Source organism: Lupinus angustifolius, chromosome LG06 (genome assembly GCF_001865875.1).
Source record: "Lupinus angustifolius cultivar Tanjil chromosome LG06, LupAngTanjil_v1.0, whole genome shotgun sequence".
NCBI lineage: Eukaryota > Viridiplantae > Streptophyta > Magnoliopsida > Fabales > Fabaceae > Lupinus > Lupinus angustifolius.
In genome coordinates, this window is record NC_032014.1 from 32692285 (window position 1) to 32714549 (window position 22265).

Sequence of the window (22265 nt, forward strand, 5' to 3'; positions counted from 1 at the left end):
TCTTCTTTACCTAATAGCTTATTCCATTTCTATACTCCACACTTTGATATAGGACCCTATATCAAAATCATTGTAGTACCAAAATATCTAGATACATATTTGTTAGTTGAACCTGGCCTATAACACCAAAGGAAAAATCATGAAACAGAAAATGATAGGAAATATAAATAAAACTTTCATGGATGCGTTATAGTTTTATAAATTAGAAAACTCAAAAGTTTTTTTTTTTTTTTTTGTATATTCAAGGTATTTCTTTACTTTTATTGGTAAGAAACTAATACCTTTCAAAGTACATGATTGCTCATTTCGATAAATGTCATTTTCAAGAATCCAAGATTTGACATTTTAACTTATTTAAAAATCCAGTTGGGCCTTACATTACGAAACCAATGTATTGTTGGTAAACTCAAAATATGATAGATAAGTATAGAGTGTATAGATAATTGATAGAATTAAATACATATCTGAATAGTATGACAGCAAATAAATATCCAATGAGGATGTGCAGTACCACATATGTAGAAAAATCTTGCACATAGCACAATCAAACTTATCAAATTAATGCCATCAAACATAAGAAATGAAATGAACAATAATTAAGTAGGGACATATCTAAGCTTTTAATTTTATAGAAATATGTAATGCATCTATCAATAGTATAGGCATAGCTAAAGATGACCACTATATAATCTTTTTTTCCAGAGTTCTGAAAATGTATTACCAAGATCTGTAAGATGTACTAAACTATAGTTAAAAGGTATCAGATGAAGGAACCAATTAATGCAACAAATCTTAATGACAATCAAATCAAATGTAGTAGAAATTCTGCCATGAACTTAAGTTAGGTGTACACAAAGTTAATTACATTGTACTAACAAGACATTGGTCTAATGATCTAATGTCATGCTAGATCTTTAGGATGATCAAAAAGTCAAATGTTCGATTCTTGTGAGCGACATTTGTTGGGATGGGCGGACAGTCACGTACCCCAAAAGGGATTAGTTCCTTACCATAAGTGAGGAGATACTTTTGATAATACCAAAAAAATTATTGTTAATTAATAATGGATTAGGTACAATGCTTCAAGTTTATGCAAGAATTTATCCTTATCACAATGACTTAATCAATTAATCACACCATAGTTTAAAGCAACTATACATATTTTTTAACATCACAAACTTCATCACATTAAGTTGAGAATTGACCCTAGCAGACAGTTAGTTAGGAAATTTAAAGCCATAAAGGGGAAAAGAGAGAGGCAAATTAGGTGTGAAAAATGTTGTCTCCCATGACTACAGTTGAATAGAACATTCAAACCTTTATTGTGGTCTGAAAAAAAAACTGTAATGGGTCACTTTCTATTTATAGGGCGGCTTCTAATTTTGCTGCATTTTCTTATTTCTTGTATGAAAAAACCACAACTACCACCAAGCCACACCAATGAATGGAGTCATATGTTAATATGAATATCTCAGAAATGTGTATCTGATTCAAACAAGGTTGAGCTAAATTGGAAACAACTCATATAATTGTTATACTAAGTGAGCCAAGAGTTGCATACTCATAACTATCTAGTTAAATTATACTATAAAGTGTTTTAGCAAGATATCACTTTACACATTTGAACTTTATTTATTTAAAAAAGTGGAATTGATATTTGCAAAATGAGGCCTGAAACATCATTGGATTTTATGGCACATAGCTAATGTATGAGAATGATACATATTTTCTATTGTAATTAATATACAAAACAAAAGCTTTACTCAATGGAACAAAAGAAAATAACAAAAAACTTGAGTAGTTCACTGAATCTCAAGGCCAACCTATATATAACTTACAAATTGCTATATCCAACTATACCCATATGCCAAAATATCATGCTTATATAGTTGGTTGAAGAATATCAACTAGTCTTTCCATCATTTGTAGCTGATCATAAGGAGCAATCTGCATCATATGGCATAATTCAAGATTAACTATAGAACACATTTGATCAATTATGGTATGTATTCAAAAGTGCTTATTTACATGGTGCTACATAATCCCTTGTTTCATAGTACTCAAAATTTAAATATAGAACATATTTGCTCAATTAAGGATAGATATGAAGTGATAAATTATTATGAATCTACCTTATCATCACATATTTACTTTTATAAACATTATATGTCATTTAATTTGAAAATAAAAAATATGCCTTTTCTTTCTTTTTCTTCGATAAACCAACTCGCAAATAGACCAAAGTCTAGCCATGAACAATTGATATGTTTTTTGGTAAAAGGATTCGATAACAATTGAAATGTTAGAAATATAAAACTTGAAGGAATGTTTTCCCCAGGAACTATCACATCTGAGTTGTATATCACCTGACTAAACCCATCTGGCCAAGTTATCGATACTGCATAATTTCCCATTGGCCGAATTTCTTCAGGTTCAATATCGTCAGGAACATCGTTGTACTGCAATTTCTGTTCCCCCGTCCATTCATCCTGTTATATAGAAGATTTGCTATTTACAAGATGGAGAACTAAGTTGAGTGTGACATGCAAAATATCCATGCATACATGATCATTTATATCAATGTGATCAGAGTAAAGTTATGCATTGTTAACTTTAAACTATAAATTCGAGTTATTTTAGCATCGACATACCACACTCTGAGCAGATCGATCATTACGTCGCACTGTCGCAGGATGCAGAAAGAATTCTTCATCTGAATTCGGTACCTTCACTTTAATTGCCTTGATTGATTTATCATAGGTGACAGCAGTTGAAACTGAAATGAAACAAATATTTTTCATAAAAAGAAAACATGAATGCTTTAGAGAAACTGAAATTTTGTATTCAAATACATTAGGCATTAGACATTTAATAGTTCCTATATATGCTGATAAAGGAAGCAAGGTAGCTGAATTGGTTAGGGAGAAAAGCACATTTCAAAACTTAACACATCATTTTTTTACTGTCTAATTCAACCTCACTCAAACTAAAAGATTCACAAACAGGTAACCCAAACCGAAAGGTCTAGTGGTTGGGAGGAACACTTGTTGGAAGGGACAGTCACGCACCACGAAGGATCCTTACCCCTAGGTGAGGTGAATCAGGGGATACCCTTGGTAGTACAAAAAAACCCAAATAAAAGAAGGTTGTGAAGGGTTGGTTCATTGGGCTAATCCTTTGTAAGGATCTTTTCTATTTACTGCCTAGAGTGTTGTGAATTTGTTTGCCTAAAATTAATGTATTTAGTTAATGCATATTTAAAGAAAAACTGCATAATATTTCTAGAAAAAGTATCAAATAAGAGAAAGTGGGACTTAGGGAAATTATGACTGATGTGAGTGATGTATAATATAACACAGATTAATAAGAGAAAGGGACTAAACATTTCAACTGCTACATATAGGTGTAGTTGGATAGAGCAATTTGTAGCAGTTGAAATGTTTAGTCCCCTTTCTCTTATTAATGTATGTTATATTAATTTTGGATAGATTTGATGGCATTCATTTTCTTGTCAAATATCATAAAGAAGGAATAGAATACCTTGTTGGCGTATCTTGGCACACTGCTGCACAACGCATACTCCTAGATTTTGGAATATCTTGGAAACTTCACCTTGAGGATCAGTCACCACTTCAGGCATTCCACTATCTCCGGAAGCAGATAGCTGCGACAAGACAATCACTCAAATAAGCTTGGCTTGTGTCTCAAATCTTATTTTGCATTCAGCGATATAGCAAGAAGATTGAGACTTTGAGATTGGTCTAAACACAAAACAATGCTCCTATAAAATTTGCTAGTCAGCAAGCACAGGCACGCCGAACTCGAATGATATACTAATGTCAGACACATATCAAACACAGAAAACAGCTGTGGGCTTAAGTAAAAAGGAACTTCTATGCATTAGGAAAATGGAGAAGCTATGGTTGAAGAGGTTCATCAGAAAGGTTTTGCATTCTCTTCCAAAGCCCCTGCCATGCAAATTAAGGTGAGCCTAAACAGGTTATGCTTGGTTCAGGTGGCAGATTTTATGCAATTAGGAGGTGAATACTGCATTGCAATGCCCGCTTTTATCACCATCGCATTATTGAAAAGAACAAGTAAAAGATGTAGTAACACAATTTAACATGTCAGAGCATAGCAGAATGGTTTAAAGCAGAAAAAAGATAGACATAACATGAGACATACAGTTGGTCTAATTGGAAGGTCAAACAGATGAGGTATTCCAAACTGCTGAACAACCTGAAAACATGATCGAACCATCAAATATTTGCAATAGATAACGACAGACCTATGTTGGGCTTAGTGGGGGCATGTGCAGATTTTTAAAGCATGTTGGATGTTACTCGACTTCTAAATTTTTATTGTTGTGATAATATGCTTATGATAGGATTTTTTTGTATATTGTTTATATTTTGTAAGAAATGTGTATCCCCCTGACTGATATAAGTAACTAAGATTATGCATATATATAAAAGAGAGTATTGTCAAAGACCATAAGAGTAAGTTGACATTGGAAAATCAAGTCCAACAAAGTTACTTGTTTTACTTCCTTAAACAATATCCCAAGGCACTACTTGCTTATATCCCCTATAAAAGATATATGGGTTGCCTCCATAGCTTAAAATCCCTTGGTCCGTCACGGGTAATAGACACTACTACATAATTGTTTCATATTAGGTGTCATAAACACGTCTATATTTTCCCCTTGATTATGATGAAGCAAATAAAAGTTAACAATCAGAGATGCTATCGTACCTGAGAACCTGAACCTCTACCAAATGGGTAATATCGTTTTCCATCAGCATCAAAATGACACATGTTCTCCACAACAGCAACGCATGGCACCTTATGCATTCAAGGAGAAGAAATATATGTAAGTATCAACTATGAATAGTATCACATATAAATTATTCAAAAGTTATGAATGGCAAATACTTTGACAAACCATTTATGTTTGTTTGAAATGTCAATAGAGGAAGGGTGACAAAGTGTAACACAGTTACTGGTAATATGAAAATGAAAAGAACAATAAGGAATAACAATGTCATTCAACTGTAGAGGAGTCACCTTAAGTTTAGAAAACATCTGAACTCCTTTCGCAACATCAATGAACGATAGCTTTTGAGGAGTGGTAACAATTACAGCAGCAGTTAATGGGACTATCTGGAGATATATGCAACCAAAGTCAAATTAAATGAGGATTGACAACTATAAAATGTTGGCGAAAAATTATAGGATAAACACTATCCAGGCTTCACTGAAACATGACCGTCTGGCCGGTATTTCAGCTCGATGTATAATTGGGCCGAATTGGCTGTTCCAATGCCAATATTAGCACAAAAGTATCTGTGTAAGCCAGATCACATCTTGAAGGTAATTAGGTTTTCGCAATTTTAGCCCAATGACAAGTTGAATAGTAGTCGAGGTCAAGATGTAAGTGGAACAAAATAAATGAATAATGAGTGACAAGAAAGCATGAAATATAACAAGTTAATAGTAGTCCAGGCCAGAACCTGGCATAAAGTGAGTTGAATATCTCCCGTTCCTGGAGGCATGTCGATAATTAGGTAATCCAGCTCGCCCCTACATCGTGTAGAACAAATCAGGATTATATGTGAAGCAGGAACCATTTGATCTTTAATCAAATTTCCGGGGCAGACCAAAAGTAAAAATTAAAATACAATCTTCAATACAGACTCTGGAGTAGACCAATAAACTTGAATCTTGAATGCCATAAAAATATCGATATTACACAATAAACACAATGCAAAATCCTATACAATCAACAGGTCTATTAAGCTAATACAACATATAATTTGATGCATATTCTCTGCTTAGTAAAACGATATTATGCTTTTCAGAAATGTATACTATACCACTCAGTAGTAGTCAGAAGCTGGTTAATGACTCCAGAAACCATTGGGCCACGCATAATTGCTCGTCCTTGTCCAGCAAATCCGAAAGAGACCAACTTGACTCCCAAGTATTCAGTTGGAATTATGGTTCTCTTCTCTGCATTCTGCAGCAAGAATCTGATCAGTTACAGATGCAACATATCAATCAACTACATGTTAAAAATCAATTGATTTATCATATATTACCATTTCTAACAATCGGTTTTCAGGCGAGACCATAGTTGGTAAGCTTGGGCCGTAAACATCAGCATCAAATATACCAACTCTAGCACCCATATCAGCCAAAGTGTAAGCAAGGTTTACTGCTATAGTTGATTTTCCCACACCCCCCTGCAAATATTGATATAAAAAGGCATTTAGGACATGAAATGCAAATCATAGTAAATAGTTTGGCTCATATTTCCAACTAGAAAAACTGAGCTTCAAACCATAGTTGAAACAATGTAGTTGGTATTATTTTTTCAGAAGCATTCTTCAAATGCATTTAATGGAAAACAAATAAATGAATGCATTGTTTCTTTAAGAACAGAAAATTTGTACATATTTAATGTTCCATTTAAAAAACCCAAGTGAAATTTTTCATGTTATATATATATATACACACATGTATATATGAGAGAAAAGGTTCTCTTTAACTCATTTTGACGCCACAGTCTTTAAACAACAGGAATAAGAACAAATTTAGGGGGAACGTTGAGAAAAAGCACCCCATATTATGCCATATAAACCTAATATAACATGACTAACATATGATAACTCACAAAAAATATCAACCTTGCAACTGGACACAGCCACAATATTTGAAATTGTCTGAAGACCTGCTGGAAGTTGCTCTGAAAATATAGGTTTTGCCGGTTGTGCAGACATTGTAACCTTTACATTCTTGACCCAAGGGATCATTGCCACCACTTCATTCGCCTTTTGCTCAAACTGCCATTCATATATAGTCCTTAATATATTGTGTCTATAACACATCAAACTCAAACGTTACATGTACGGATGGGGAATGAGACATAATCAAGCACGAATCATTCCTTTATCTATAATGGAAAATGAATGCAATCTCATTTATTTTCACTACTGCTTAATGAATCTACAGAACAATAGTCTACCACTCTAACCTACATCAGCGATAGCTTATGTATAATATAACACAGATTAATAAGAGAAAGGGACTAAACATTTCAACTGCTACATATAGGTGTAGTTGGATAGAGCAATTTGTAGCAGTTGAAATGTTTAGTCCCCTTTCTCTTATTAATGTATGTTATATTAATTTTGGATAGATTTGATGGCATTCATTTTCTTGTCAAATATCATAAAGAAGGAATAGAATACCTTGTTGGCGTATCTTGGCACACTGCTGCACAACGCATACTCCTAGATTTTGGAATATCTTGGAAACTTCACCTTGAGGATCAGTCACCACTTCAGGCATTCCACTATCTCCGGAAGCAGATAGCTGCGACAAGACAATCACTCAAATAAGCTTGGCTTGTGTCTCAAATCTTATTTTGCATTCAGCGATATAGCAAGAAGATTGAGACTTTGAGATTGGTCTAAACACAAAACAATGCTCCTATAAAATTTGCTAGTCAGCAAGCACAGGCACGCCGAACTCGAATGATATACTAATGTCAGACACATATCAAACACAGAAAACAGCTGTGGGCTTAAGTAAAAAGGAACTTCTATGCATTAGGAAAATGGAGAAGCTATGGTTGAAGAGGTTCATCAGAAAGGTTTTGCATTCTCTTCCAAAGCCCCTGCCATGCAAATTAAGGTGAGCCTAAACAGGTTATGCTTGGTTCAGGTGGCAGATTTTATGCAATTAGGAGGTGAATACTGCATTGCAATGCCCGCTTTTATCACCATCGCATTATTGAAAAGAACAAGTAAAAGATGTAGTAACACAATTTAACATGTCAGAGCATAGCAGAATGGTTTAAAGCAGAAAAAAGATAGACATAACATGAGACATACAGTTGGTCTAATTGGAAGGTCAAACAGATGAGGTATTCCAAACTGCTGAACAACCTGAAAACATGATCGAACCATCAAATATTTGCAATAGATAACGACAGACCTATGTTGGGCTTAGTGGGGGCATGTGCAGATTTTTAAAGCATGTTGGATGTTACTCGACTTCTAAATTTTTATTGTTGTGATAATATGCTTATGATAGGATTTTTTTGTATATTGTTTATATTTTGTAAGAAATGTGTATCCCCCTGACTGATATAAGTAACTAAGATTATGCATATATATAAAAGAGAGTATTGTCAAAGACCATAAGAGTAAGTTGACATTGGAAAATCAAGTCCAACAAAGTTACTTGTTTTACTTCCTTAAACAATATCCCAAGGCACTACTTGCTTATATCCCCTATAAAAGATATATGGGTTGCCTCCATAGCTTAAAATCCCTTGGTCCGTCACGGGTAATAGACACTACTACATAATTGTTTCATATTAGGTGTCATAAACACGTCTATATTTTCCCCTTGATTATGATGAAGCAAATAAAAGTTAACAATCAGAGATGCTATCGTACCTGAGAACCTGAACCTCTACCAAATGGGTAATATCGTTTTCCATCAGCATCAAAATGACACATGTTCTCCACAACAGCAACGCATGGCACCTTATGCATTCAAGGAGAAGAAATATATGTAAGTATCAACTATGAATAGTATCACATATAAATTATTCAAAAGTTATGAATGGCAAATACTTTGACAAACCATTTATGTTTGTTTGAAATGTCAATAGAGGAAGGGTGACAAAGTGTAACACAGTTACTGGTAATATGAAAATGAAAAGAACAATAAGGAATAACAATGTCATTCAACTGTAGAGGAGTCACCTTAAGTTTAGAAAACATCTGAACTCCTTTCGCAACATCAATGAACGATAGCTTTTGAGGAGTGGTAACAATTACAGCAGCAGTTAATGGGACTATCTGGAGATATATGCAACCAAAGTCAAATTAAATGAGGATTGACAACTATAAAATGTTGGCGAAAAATTATAGGATAAACACTATCCAGGCTTCACTGAAACATGACCGTCTGGCCGGTATTTCAGCTCGATGTATAATTGGGCCGAATTGGCTGTTCCAATGCCAATATTAGCACAAAAGTATCTGTGTAAGCCAGATCACATCTTGAAGGTAATTAGGTTTTCGCAATTTTAGCCCAATGACAAGTTGAATAGTAGTCGAGGTCAAGATGTAAGTGGAACAAAATAAATGAATAATGAGTGACAAGAAAGCATGAAATATAACAAGTTAATAGTAGTCCAGGCCAGAACCTGGCATAAAGTGAGTTGAATATCTCCCGTTCCTGGAGGCATGTCGATAATTAGGTAATCCAGCTCGCCCCTACATCGTGTAGAACAAATCAGGATTATATGTGAAGCAGGAACCATTTGATCTTTAATCAAATTTCCGGGGCAGACCAAAAGTAAAAATTAAAATACAATCTTCAATACAGACTCTGGAGTAGACCAATAAACTTGAATCTTGAATGCCATAAAAATATCGATATTACACAATAAACACAATGCAAAATCCTATACAATCAACAGGTCTATTAAGCTAATACAACATATAATTTGATGCATATTCTCTGCTTAGTAAAACGATATTATGCTTTTCAGAAATGTATACTATACCACTCAGTAGTAGTCAGAAGCTGGTTAATGACTCCAGAAACCATTGGGCCACGCATAATTGCTCGTCCTTGTCCAGCAAATCCGAAAGAGACCAACTTGACTCCCAAGTATTCAGTTGGAATTATGGTTCTCTTCTCTGCATTCTGCAGCAAGAATCTGATCAGTTACAGATGCAACATATCAATCAACTACATGTTAAAAATCAATTGATTTATCATATATTACCATTTCTAACAATCGGTTTTCAGGCGAGACCATAGTTGGTAAGCTTGGGCCGTAAACATCAGCATCAAATATACCAACTCTAGCACCCATATCAGCCAAAGTGTAAGCAAGGTTTACTGCTATAGTTGATTTTCCCACACCCCCCTGCAAATATTGATATAAAAAGGCATTTAGGACATGAAATGCAAATCATAGTAAATAGTTTGGCTCATATTTCCAACTAGAAAAACTGAGCTTCAAACCATAGTTGAAACAATGTAGTTGGTATTATTTTTTCAGAAGCATTCTTCAAATGCATTTAATGGAAAACAAATAAATGAATGCATTGTTTCTTTAAGAACAGAAAATTTGTACATATTTAATGTTCCATTTAAAAAACCCAAGTGAAATTTTTCATGTTATATATATATATACACACATGTATATATGAGAGAAAAGGTTCTCTTTAACTCATTTTGACGCCACAGTCTTTAAACAACAGGAATAAGAACAAATTTAGGGGGAACGTTGAGAAAAAGCACCCCATATTATGCCATATAAACCTAATATAACATGACTAACATATGATAACTCACAAAAAATATCAACCTTGCAACTGGACACAGCCACAATATTTGAAATTGTCTGAAGACCTGCTGGAAGTTGCTCTGAAAATATAGGTTTTGCCGGTTGTGCAGACATTGTAACCTTTACATTCTTGACCCAAGGGATCATTGCCACCACTTCATTCGCCTTTTGCTCAAACTGCCATTCATATATAGTCCTTAATATATTGTGTCTATAACACATCAAACTCAAACGTTACATGTACGGATGGGGAATGAGACATAATCAAGCACGAATCATTCCTTTATCTATAATGGAAAATGAATGCAATCTCATTTATTTTCACTACTGCTTAATGAATCTACAGAACAATAGTCTACCACTCTAACCTACATCAGCGATAGCTTAAACAATGGCAGTTGTGTCATTTACCACGTCCTTGATTGGACATGCTGGTGTAGTGAGCTCTAACCGAAACGATACCTGAGATTCAATGGAAAACCTTTTGGTAAGAGCATTATCATATACAAGTTTATAGCAGAAAGTTTTAGGACTGAGTTTTTAGTACCTCCCCGAGAGCGTTATCAATCTGCAGATCTTTAACAAATCCACATGTGACAATATCTGTTCCGAAGTCTGGATCAATGATCTGAGACAAAGCTTTTAACACATCATCCTCAGCTGTTCCTGTTGATGCTGAAGAAGAGCCAACTGCATATATTGGAAAGGGCTAAGTGAAACTGAAATGACTTGAATATAAAAATCCACGGAATTAAGTAAGGAAGCAACTACAAGTATTCCATTAATAAATCGATTCTCTGTTATGTGGTGGCTAAACAATGTAAGACATGTTACTTTCAATAACAAACTGTCATGCACGAGAATCTTCAAACTTTTCTGATATATATCAGACAACTTCTTTGACCGAAAACATTAGTCAATAGGGTGTGGATATCATACTGCATGCATATTCCTTACCATTCTGTCATCTGAAATGAAATGATTTCAATACAAAAATCTCTTTAAATCTTTACTCACTATACAATCTCACTTGTCTCAACCTTCTTAGTATTCAAAGATCTAAAGAACTTGCAGAATGAAAATATAAACCAATGGATCGATCTGCAAAAATAATATTTTAAAAATACAATCTAAAACATTCAATGCAAACCTGCAATCACATATGAAAATTGATCAGCTTATTCGCCTGACATTTTTAAAAAAAAAAGGCCTTATCAAGCATGCAAGATATCATGAATTCCTAGAAAGACAATTTGGACCGGCTTTTCAAAATACATTTGATTTGTTTATTTATTCATTATTTCTGATGTAAATATCCATTTCAGAAACAAATTATAATTCACAACAAAAGATTTGACAATTATGTATAGCAACAATACTAAGGAGCGAAAGAATAGGAAGATTTTCTCCTATAGCGCTACTACTTGTAAGATGTTAGTGAAACAACTATTCTAGCTTGTGTAGTTAACTTTCTCCAATCAATAAGTTACACAGAAACCAAAAGCAAGAACTCAAATTCTAGGCAAAAAGAAGAGAGGGTAAATGGATATTCATGTCATCCCAAAATAGAAGTATCAAATTATGTTCATTTTCCAATCCAGCTAAGATATGATAACAGTTAATAACGCTCTTCGGGGCTTAAGTTTGATCAAGCACTAAACTTATATCCATTCAAACATACCCAACAAACCCAGAAACAATGAAATTAAATTTTCATTAAAAACATCTCCATAAATTAAATAGTGACATTCACAATGCCCATAACCTTGTTCACAAAACTTGAAGTAAATTCAAAAACTTTTGCATACATTAGGAATGAGTTCGGATTAGCTGTATAAAATAAATTATATCAATAATCAATCATTGTTAAAACCAATTATAACAGAATCACTTTTATATTTGGATGTGTTTGCTAAAAAGTTGTCTTAATATAATCTATTTCATTTCACTTGTTTGGATTTATATTATTTGTTTAATACTTACTTACTTCTATAGGGGTGAAAATGGCAATTTTATTGGTTTCAAAATAATCAAACAGCTTTTCTCAAATAAGCTTCAAAAGTCCAACTTCTCTAAAAATTATTTTTCCCCTATCAAATAGTTTATTTATACTTCAAGCTAATCTACCAAGCATGCCATTTCAGGCAAATAATCATTACCAAACACCCATTTGAGGTACAAAAAATGTAGAATTAAACATGTTCCAGGCACAGAAAATGGATCAAACTACCTTCAACAGAAGCAGCTCTGGGAGTAATGAAGCTAAAGGTGGCATTTTTATGAGGCATGCAAATTAAAGTTTGGTCCTTTTGAGAAAAATGAATGGAAAACAAAGGTGAAGACTTTACACTCACAGAAGGAACCAACCCTGCAATAACAAAGTAAGAGAAAAAAAATGTTATGAGTACTGCATCACATCATATATATATATATATTTAAGAAATGAGTAAAAAGTGGATACCACATGTTGTTGTAAAGTGTGAAGGTTTGAAGGTATTGATAGAAAGGTTTGAAGTATGAAGAACTTGCATTTTCAGAGAGATAGAGAAGCTAGGTGAGTGACACAGTTTGTGAGCCTCATATTTCAGTTGATAGTGTTTTTCTTTTTGTTTCTAGTTTTTTAAAAAAATCTATTCAAATTATGCAAATAATGTTTTAAAATTATGAAATTCGATTATTTAGCATTTTAATTTTTAGCTCACCCTCAACGTTAAATTGTTTGCCATAAGCCCATAACAAGTGAAAAATTATATTTGGTGTTAACATTATATAGTATATACATAGTTTAAACATTATATGGTACTTTTAATTAATCTCATTAGCTATCAATTATTTTTTGGAAATAAAGTGAAGAGAAAATAAAGTTTGATGTACAAACATGAGATTAATATTTATACACAAATAGTATGGAATTATTTACATGATTACTGTATAATTAACTACTTATATGTATTACTTTTAATTAAAAATTAATTATGATTAATATATGAATAATAGATAATATATTTATTCTGTATGCAACTTTTAGACCATGCCACAACCAAGCTATTTTATGTAGAAATACATTACCTAACATTTTCTCATAAATTCATCCTAATCATAGTATAACTATATAAAACATAACATCAAATATTGGTTTATAATAAATATTGTTTAAAAATAACTTAATTCAAATATGCCATGAAACTCCTAGTGGTATCAAAAATTCAGTAAATTACTTTATTTGGCAAGTTTACTATTTAATATTCATGAAGATTTAAGATCTTTCATTCTATAATGTTCCAAGTTCAAATCCTCCTAAATACCTTATGAAAAATTATTTAAAATCATAACCGTTAAATGTTTATTTGTGTCTTGTCATCATCTTTAGTACCGAAAATTGTCGGGAATAGTTCAGAAGCATGGCACAAGTATATTACATAATTATGAAGTTTTCCATTTCCCTTTAAAACTTAATCTGCAAAGAGCCTCAAGAGGAAGATGAGGACAATCAATAAAGGTTACATAATTAGTTAGATGATAGAATTACACCAAGAAAATGAGAGTGAAGCATCATTACATATTCCACCATGGTTGTAGTGCTTTTTCATCTCACTAGTGAAGTGAGTGACAAAACAAATATCAAATAAAAGAATAACATGAGGATAAATAAACTCAGCCATCATATCATGTTGCTTCATCAAATGAAAGTAATGAGAAAAAGGTTTCAACACTAACATCTTCTATGATTAAATTCATAGTTGAAAAAAAAAGCAGTAATCTAGTAAATAAATAGCAAAATAGCCTTCTACACCCTGAAACTTCTTCATGACCATAGATCATCCCTCCAAGGAAAAATGAGTCACTGTCTAAAGCAATAATCAATGCAAATCCTTCTATTCTAGTAGGACAAAACTTGTCCCCTATGAAAATGAATCACTTAGAAGGTGAGCAATAAAAAATGCCTGTACAATGAAGGCAAAAACAATGAGGATGAAGACTTGAAGCAAATAGCAATCTTGTATATAAGGATACCATCCATACCCTTAATTTCATGCCACAACTTTATTACAGAACCCATTTCTTGGCCTCTTGTTGGATATGATATCCGAAAATGAGTCGACTAGCTGCCCAGCTAAACTACTTGGATCATCAATCAGAGTTTGAATGAAGGTATTAACCACCCTTCGTTCTTGCTCGGTCGACCTCAAACTAAACCATGTCAGCAACTTCAACCTAAACTCCTGTTTGATATGACCCTGACATTCTAGCCAACGAATAACTTTCACGCAGTACTCAAATTTCTCGTCTAAGGATAATGAACCATCGGGTACACGCAAAGGAGACCCATTTATCAAAGTGCTGTCACAGTCAGGTGTCTCTTCATTTCTACTTGCTACCCTTTTCTTGCATGCATCCATGCGAGAATCAACAGCCGGAACTTCTCCGGTTGGACCATGAGTCCAGTTTTGGGAATCACCACTGCCATGTGATCTTGCTTTCTCTAGATCATGAGAAGCAGCATCGTCTGCCTCAACAGCCTGCTGCAATGTGCAACCATTGTCTTCATCCCTGGAAGACTCAAAAGGAGGTGTAAGTTCTTCATTTAAATCAGGCATCGAAACGACATTTAAATCAAGGCCTCGCGAAAATGAAGGTAACTGCTCTTTTGGATCGCTAGGCTTGACTATTTCACTTTGTCCACAGCACTCTTTCTTATCATCACAGCAAAACCCCTCCAAGCAACCTTGTTCTTGAGCCCATGCAAAACGCAAAAATTTTCCAAGGTCTCGAACCTTAAATCTAGAGTCTTCCATATTGGGATCAGGCTCCATTTTGGAGCCAGAAGAATTGCCTCCAGTTTGAAGGTTCTCCTTTTTATGATTCATAGCAACCACCGAAGAGGAATTCTTCTCCAATATTTCAATGCTCTTGGTGAAACACTTTGCCTCAGAATGACCCAGGTCACCGATATCCGTAAAAGATATAATCCGAAAAGTATATTCTGTGCAAGGCTGGAGGTCAGATATTAAAATCCTCCTCTGAATTTTGGGAAACACACAAACGGGATCTTCTGTGTGCGATTCATCCCTACTCTTATAATACCAGAGCTTGTACCCTTTAATGAGATCAGAAGATGCATTCGGCGTTTGAATTAAAATGATTTTCACCGAGGAATTTGTTACTTCTTCAAAAACAAACTTGCAGGCAGCAGGAAGCGATCCCTCTGCGAGTTAAAGAAGCTCATCATATTCATATAGCATATAAATGAAATTGCTTTGCAGCATTAAATGAATATTTTTAAATTAAAAAAAAGCAATAGTTCGAAGTCCAACCTCTGGATTCTGTGTTTACATCGGGAACAGTGGCCATCCACTCATCAGCTTTCTCAATAGCAAGAGAGCATAGTTTCTGTACATCACTTGCAATAGGAAGTCTGCTAACAATGCCCCGTGCCATCTTGGCAGAAACCCCATTAACCGGACCCACTTCACTTTCTAGTTTAGCATTTGCCTCTTTTACCATCTCATGCAATTCTTTAAATCTTGAAGTCCCATCCAGAAGCCGGTAGCTCAAATATATCCTGTAGCATAGTACATCTACACGCCGAGCATCTTTTGCTATACTTAGCTGCTTCTTCCAACATCTGCCGTTATTAAACACGAACCACCAATAATATCATCAACATAGGGTTCAGGATATAGTCAACGACATACAAGTTGCAAATGATATAAATATAATTATATATCATACAAACATATCTTCTGTTTCACCATCAAATCAAAGGAATTGAGAAAGGCTGCAATGTAATTTAGTTAATTTGGAAGAGACCTATATCAAGTATAGCAAAAACTGTAGTAATTGAATGTTTGTTTTATCGCTGCACGCATTCAAGTGAAAGATGGACAGTGAAGACGAAACATGGCAAATTCTTTTTTGAATTCTTACTCAACTGTATATATATAGAATGAAGGTCGATAAATATTTGCTGCTGAAACACAAAATGAAAATGATTCACCAAAAGTCTGCTATAACAGCAATTATAATGGTAGGAGAAAAAGCATACATAATGCAGCAGGTGAAGAAAATTTCTCACCCAATTATCCCAGTCACTTTGCCACAGGATGCACAACAATAACTGCCATCTAATTGCATTAGCTGCCCATGATCGACAACTCCCGCTTTTTCATGTTGAAGGGCACACTCGATATGGCAAGACAACCCACAAGAGTTCCCTTGAGCAGACTCAGATGTGCATACCAACCAAAGACTAGGGTCCTTGTTATCATCAAAATGGTGGCAAATACAACAAGAGCACCTTTTACAAAATGTGTCATCTTTAGATAGAACTGCTCTACAAGCAGAATTTTTACAGATCCAGGAGTTTGATTGTCCAAAACCAGAAAGCACATCAGGATCTGGTATGAATCGCATGGGGTTTTCCCCCTTCCGATGTTGCTTCCTAGAAAACTGATTGCTGAGAAAAGAAACCTTTTTAGAGTCCTGTTTTTTCGACTTAGTTCCATTCATCTTGATTTCGACGAGAGCTTCTTTTTGTTCTTATCAGAGTGCGTTTGGAGATGTTCTTTCTTTGGACCAGATTTCAGGAACCCCTGAAGGAGTTGTGAACTCTTTGAAGCATCATCTGGATGACCATTTTTTATGGAGTACTTTGCACACTGGATGAAAGACTTTGAATACCGGAAACTGGACAGAAATAACCAAACTGCAAAGTAAGTCTGTATTCTGTAGTAGGGACAGAAGGAAAATTGAACTATAGTAAATAATGAAATAGAAACTCAGATACTTGTCAATCAACAGGAAAAAAAATAGCAAAGATAGCACTCGGCAGAATGCCCCAGATTAATAAAAATACATGCAAAAATGATAAAAATAAGTTTAGGCATGAATAGAACAGTAAACAAAGTTCAGCTCAACCTTTGACAGAACTTCTTCCCTGTATAATTTAATCCATTCTGAAGACCAAGGTAACTCGAAAGATCCGCTACAAAGGAGCTAAATTGATTTACTTTCAGAAATAAAATCATGGTCCTAATTGTTTACAACATCTAATCTGAACTTAACTTGCTACTTTTAGCATATATAGTCTCTTTCTCACTCGAACACAATATTAATGTTTGATATTAGGAAATTTTTACCTGAATTCCCAGGATACTTGTAAACCTTGTATATCAATTCATACATATACGTAAGAGTAGGATAAGCTGTACACCCAACAAATGGAGCTAACAACGCCGGGTGTTTGTTTCTACCTAGTCATAGGGTATTCATCAAGCAGCAGTTGCTACAACATTTGCACAAGGTCTATACATGTAATGGAGAAATATAGCCACACTCAGCCATTACGAACATCGTGCCACATAGACGATAAGAACTTGTGAGTTTAGCAGAGAACCAAAACAATCTCATCGTAAAGCTCACTTAGCAAGGAATAACATATAAACAGATACTATGCCAAGTAAGCATCTGCATAGATGGGAGAGGATCCGAAAGCTGAGGAATGGTTTGTAAGTGTGTGCTTAGTGCCTTGATTGCCTTGTTTTTTACTAAAGAATCAGTGAGGGGGAAATGGTGCAACTTTATCATCACAGAAAATACATTGCATTCCCCTTGAATGCTATCTGATACTGCAAGAATATCATAGATCCCCGCTACGAATCCCTCCCAACAGAAGGATGGAAATAGAGTATTCAAAATAGTCTACAAAAGATGGAAAGGAAACAACACAAGTAATATAACAGGGTGAATTCTATTCCACATGGACTCTACGTGAAACACGAAAACCGTGTGAAAAAAGATTAAAACAAAAACCTACGAAGAGTTGAAATTATGAGAAGATGCTAAAATCATGCTAAATCAGGAAACAAAGGAATCGTTTAAGGTGTGAGTAAAAATATTTTGACTATGTCCATTCATAATGAACAAACTGGCTAGGAGAAGACCTCAAATCAAATTCCTCCAGTCGAATTGGACAGATCTTGTCAAGTTTAACAATTCTTGCCGAGAACAGATAAAGCAGCAGAAATATGAAGACATCAGAAATTCCCAAATAATCATTATCCTAATACCTAAAAGACAAGTTAGAGGAAATATCAACATAATGAGAATCGGAAATTTGATACCTCATAAGCACCAGATCCTCTACTGTTGCAGAAAAATAAAAATAAAAAGAGAAGAGATATCTTGACAGAGTAGACAAAAGGGGGAAATATCCATAGTCATCAATGTAGCAACTCCAGAAGTAGCATCCAAGGCTTATTTGAAGCTGCTCGAGTTCGAATAACCCTTTATATACACTAGACTCTATGCATGCAGAAGAGTGCATACTAACTTTATTTTTATTTTTTTATAGAAAGTTATTTTTTAATTTATTGTCCATATCAGAATTAAAACTGCTGCAGAGATTTATGTGTATAAAATTCGAAATATATAGAATGTGATTTTCATCAATCCAACTGTTGAACTATACTAGAGCATATTGACCTTTCATACCAGATATTTTAAAATTTGGTACTCAGTAACTACACAATAAAAGTTAATATCTTACTATACTTCAAATATTGTATATTGGGCAGATGAATAATTAGCTAATTACAAATCAGTTACTGATTATGGAATATTAAGATCGTGATCTAAATTATGAAAACTAATAACCAATGGCCGACTTCTACAGAAATTTGTGATATCAAAAGTTATTTAATGTGGATTAATACATTACAATAGATAAAGCCCAGGCATGGTGGCCGAAGACGAAGCATACTATATTCAAGTAACTCCCGATACCTAGATTATAATAAAATTTCAAAGACAACTGCAAAAGCCTAATTCCATGAGTACAGGATTCACAGTTAAAATCTGTGCATGTTGGTATAAGGCAGGGCTGAACTATACCCAAATACAACTAAATACCTAGTTTATAAGACAAATTTTAATGGAATAATCTAATTCCATGAATCCAGGATCTATCAGCATGCCTATTTGATAAACCTGCCTTCTGCATCTTCTATAGGGGAAATTTGTTGTGAAACTAAGTTTTATCGATTATTTTGAGTAGATTTTCCACCAAATACCATTAATTGTTTCATGCAGGAGGAACCAAACTTGTTTGGATGAAAAGTCAACAGGACTTTAGACATGGCAAACACGGTACTGGAACCTTCAAAAGTCGCTATTCAATCAAAGTAACCACTTACAGTTTGTGGGATGATGTACCTCTCTTTAAATTCACATTATACATTGACATTAACACCAAACTGTATGACAGAAATAGGTAATATTCTAAAATATAGTCACTTGCATAGATGATGAATCTCAGCACAGTGATAAGATTGTTGTCTTGTGATCTGACCAAGTTCAAATCCTGGAAACACTCCCTACGCTTGTCAGGGTAAGGATACATAGAGATACTCTCCGGTTGTGGGGGTAGGGGCGTACTTTTTATATATAGTTAGCACAATATCCATTAATTGTTCCAGCTGTTATTGTAAATCATATCCATGCCTCAAATTTTCAATAGATTAACACAATATACAGGTATACAAGATGAAACAACTCTAGCTTAACACATAACACTCATAAGTCAGCAATGCATTCACAAAGTTTGAACAAATTGTCGTAACTTTTAATTATCAGAAATAGCAGACTCGAAGAAGCTCATAAACATACCTTTATCAAGGAACTTCTCCTCTAAATCCATCTCTAAGTGCTGAACACGATAACCAAACCGTTGTAACCGTTGTATGACAAGACGAGAGAAATAGCATTACAAGTGTGTTAACATTAGTGAGAGGAGCAAAGGGTTGTCATGCATGAATCATCACTCCACTTGATTCCGAGATGAATGGAAAAGAGGAAACTCATAAGTAAAGTCTAAGTTATGACATTAACACAGTAAAAGTTAACCAGTATTTAACCAAAATCTTGACTACTATCTAGCTAAATTACAAATTTATAAATTCCAACTTCCACAAGATTAAATCAAACAACTATTCTTTTAAGAGAAATTGAACAAACAACTATAAGCAATATTAAAGCTTAAAATTTCATTTTAGATTGAGCACTTCTTTTTGCCCTTGAAAAAATAAAAAGTGGGAGCAACCAAGGTTCAAATACACAAATGGCAGAATGTGGAACATTAGTTCATCACAGTGATCACATGGAGAAGAGAGATAAGAACTTTTACAAATTTTCACAGGATCCACTAATAACATGCTTGTGTCTATTTCTCTACTATACATGACCAGACCAGAAAATACACATAACTCATTCCCAAAATCACCATAATGCAGAACTAGGGAAAGGAACATGGTATAAGTATAAATACAGTAAAATCAAGCATAAATCATACTCCAATATAGCAAAAATAACTAGCCGATTTAACACAAACAAAAATTGAAAACCAGTGACCCAATTGCAGTAAACTACAAAATAGTTTTGTTTAAATTGTTTTGTTCTTAAGTACATTACAGAACATCAAAAATAACGGAACATAGAGATTTAAATGAGAAAATGAATGTAAAGGGAAGAGAAGAAGCATAATAGAGGCTTACACGTCACGATTTAACTGCTATTCTTATATGCATTGCATTTGCAAGCATTAACATTTAACAAACAAGAGGGGTTACGAAATCAAATATAGAAAGCTTATATAGTGATTTGATTTGATTTGATTTTTAAAAAATAATACAGAAATTTCCAATGAAGTGTATATTTAAAACTAATAAAAGACCATATTTTTACCCAAAAAATTATTTAGATGAACATGTGAAAACGAAGCTAAAAAAATAAGAACTAATCTGCGAAGAAAAATGAATATAAAAAAGGCGTGAAGAATCACTGACCTGTGAGGAATAATGAAGGGTTTTTGGTGAAGACAGAAAATTGTTGGTGAATCGTTGTTTAAAACACGAACATGAATTTGTTCTTCATCTTCTTCGTTTGTTGTTGTTGTTAGTTTATGATGTTGGAGAGAGAAATTGCTCTAGTTGTAGTAGTTGCTTACGTTTGATAATGTGGGTGGTGAAATCACGCGCGCGGAATGCGCGTGGGGTAATCGTATTTGAGTGAAAATGCAGCAACTGCATGGTTATGTTTCCAAAACTTAATTGATACTCATAAGTCATAACAACCATTGACATAAAAATACAATATAATTTATTGTAAATGTTTTACTAAATTATCATATATTTTTTTCAATTATTTTTCATGGTAAATTCAATTATCGTGGAAAATTGTTATTAGCAACTATCGAAGTTTTTGAAGAAGGGTACTTGATGAGATGGGGCTAGTTCCAAATATAAATGGTGATTGGTAAGAATGCTTTTGATTTTCGAAAATGTTCCCTCTTTGGTCGAAGTGTTCACCTACCAAAACTAAGAATGTTCTACAAAGAAGCATATAACTCATTAGTAAAAGACTTAGTTGGTCATTAAACAACACTAGAGACTCTTAAGTCTGATGATATTCCCGATCACAACGATACTACCAAACTAAGAGTAAATGTTCCTACCCACATTTCTACCTTACTCTCTCTACTATAGACGTCTCTATAAATGTTGACTTGAACATCAAAGTCTCTTTTTGTTACCCACTTAAGGCGATCTAATATTAGATTTCAACTTGGTTCAATGCTATTTAGGCATTTTAAGGTTGGCCCTCAACCCTATTTAAGATTCATCAAGTCAACTTCAATCTAGTTCAGTCCTGATATATCAATGCGACATCATCACTCTACCTTATTTAAAGAATATGAATGTTAAATAATATTTTAAGGACACTAGTTAAGTAAAAAGAAGAAATTTGGTTTTTAAAATGATGAAATTAATACTTGTTAATGATACCCATAAAGTTATATTACAATATATGTCAATAATTAATAGGTAGT

General features: G+C 33.9%; 2 protein-coding genes across 2 annotated transcripts; both read right to left on the reverse strand.

The window, feature by feature from the left end:
• Positions 1747–12980, reverse strand: LOC109351370 (fe-S cluster assembly factor HCF101, chloroplastic). The gene is made up of 15 exons (XM_019592855.1): positions 12843–12980; positions 12612–12749; positions 10929–11071; positions 10793–10843; positions 10403–10558; positions 9815–9958; positions 9590–9732; positions 9227–9296; positions 8781–8876; positions 8469–8558; positions 7899–7952; positions 7254–7377; positions 2652–2776; positions 2367–2489; positions 1747–1947 (listed from the first exon to the last, which is right to left on the reverse strand). The coding sequence occupies exons 1-15, from the start codon at positions 12910–12912 to the stop codon at positions 1882–1884; spliced, it is 1593 nt and encodes a 530-aa protein (XP_019448400.1). The 5' UTR covers positions 12913–12980; the 3' UTR covers positions 1747–1881.
• Positions 14008–21311, reverse strand: LOC109351367 (VIN3-like protein 1). The gene is given in 7 exon segments (XM_019592850.1): positions 14008–15587; positions 15697–16007; positions 16458–16893; positions 16896–17024; positions 17027–17068; positions 20048–20105; positions 21221–21311. Coding segments are annotated over 6 exon segments (2124 nt in total). The 5' UTR covers positions 20079–20105; positions 21221–21311; the 3' UTR covers positions 14008–14412.

Bases quoted from the DNA above. Each gene is read 5' to 3' on its own strand.
- LOC109351370 (XM_019592855.1), bottom strand. From the start codon at position 12,912: ATGCAAGTTCTTCATACTTCAAACCTTTCTATCAATACCTTCAAACCT. The intron at 10,559-10,792 runs GTAAATGACACA...TATGAATGGCAG, and splicing joins CATGTCCAATCAAGGACGTG to TTTGAGCAAAAGGCGAATGA. The intron at 9,733-9,814 runs GTAATATATGAT...TTCTTGCTGCAG, and splicing joins AAAACCGATTGTTAGAAATG to AATGCAGAGAAGAGAACCAT.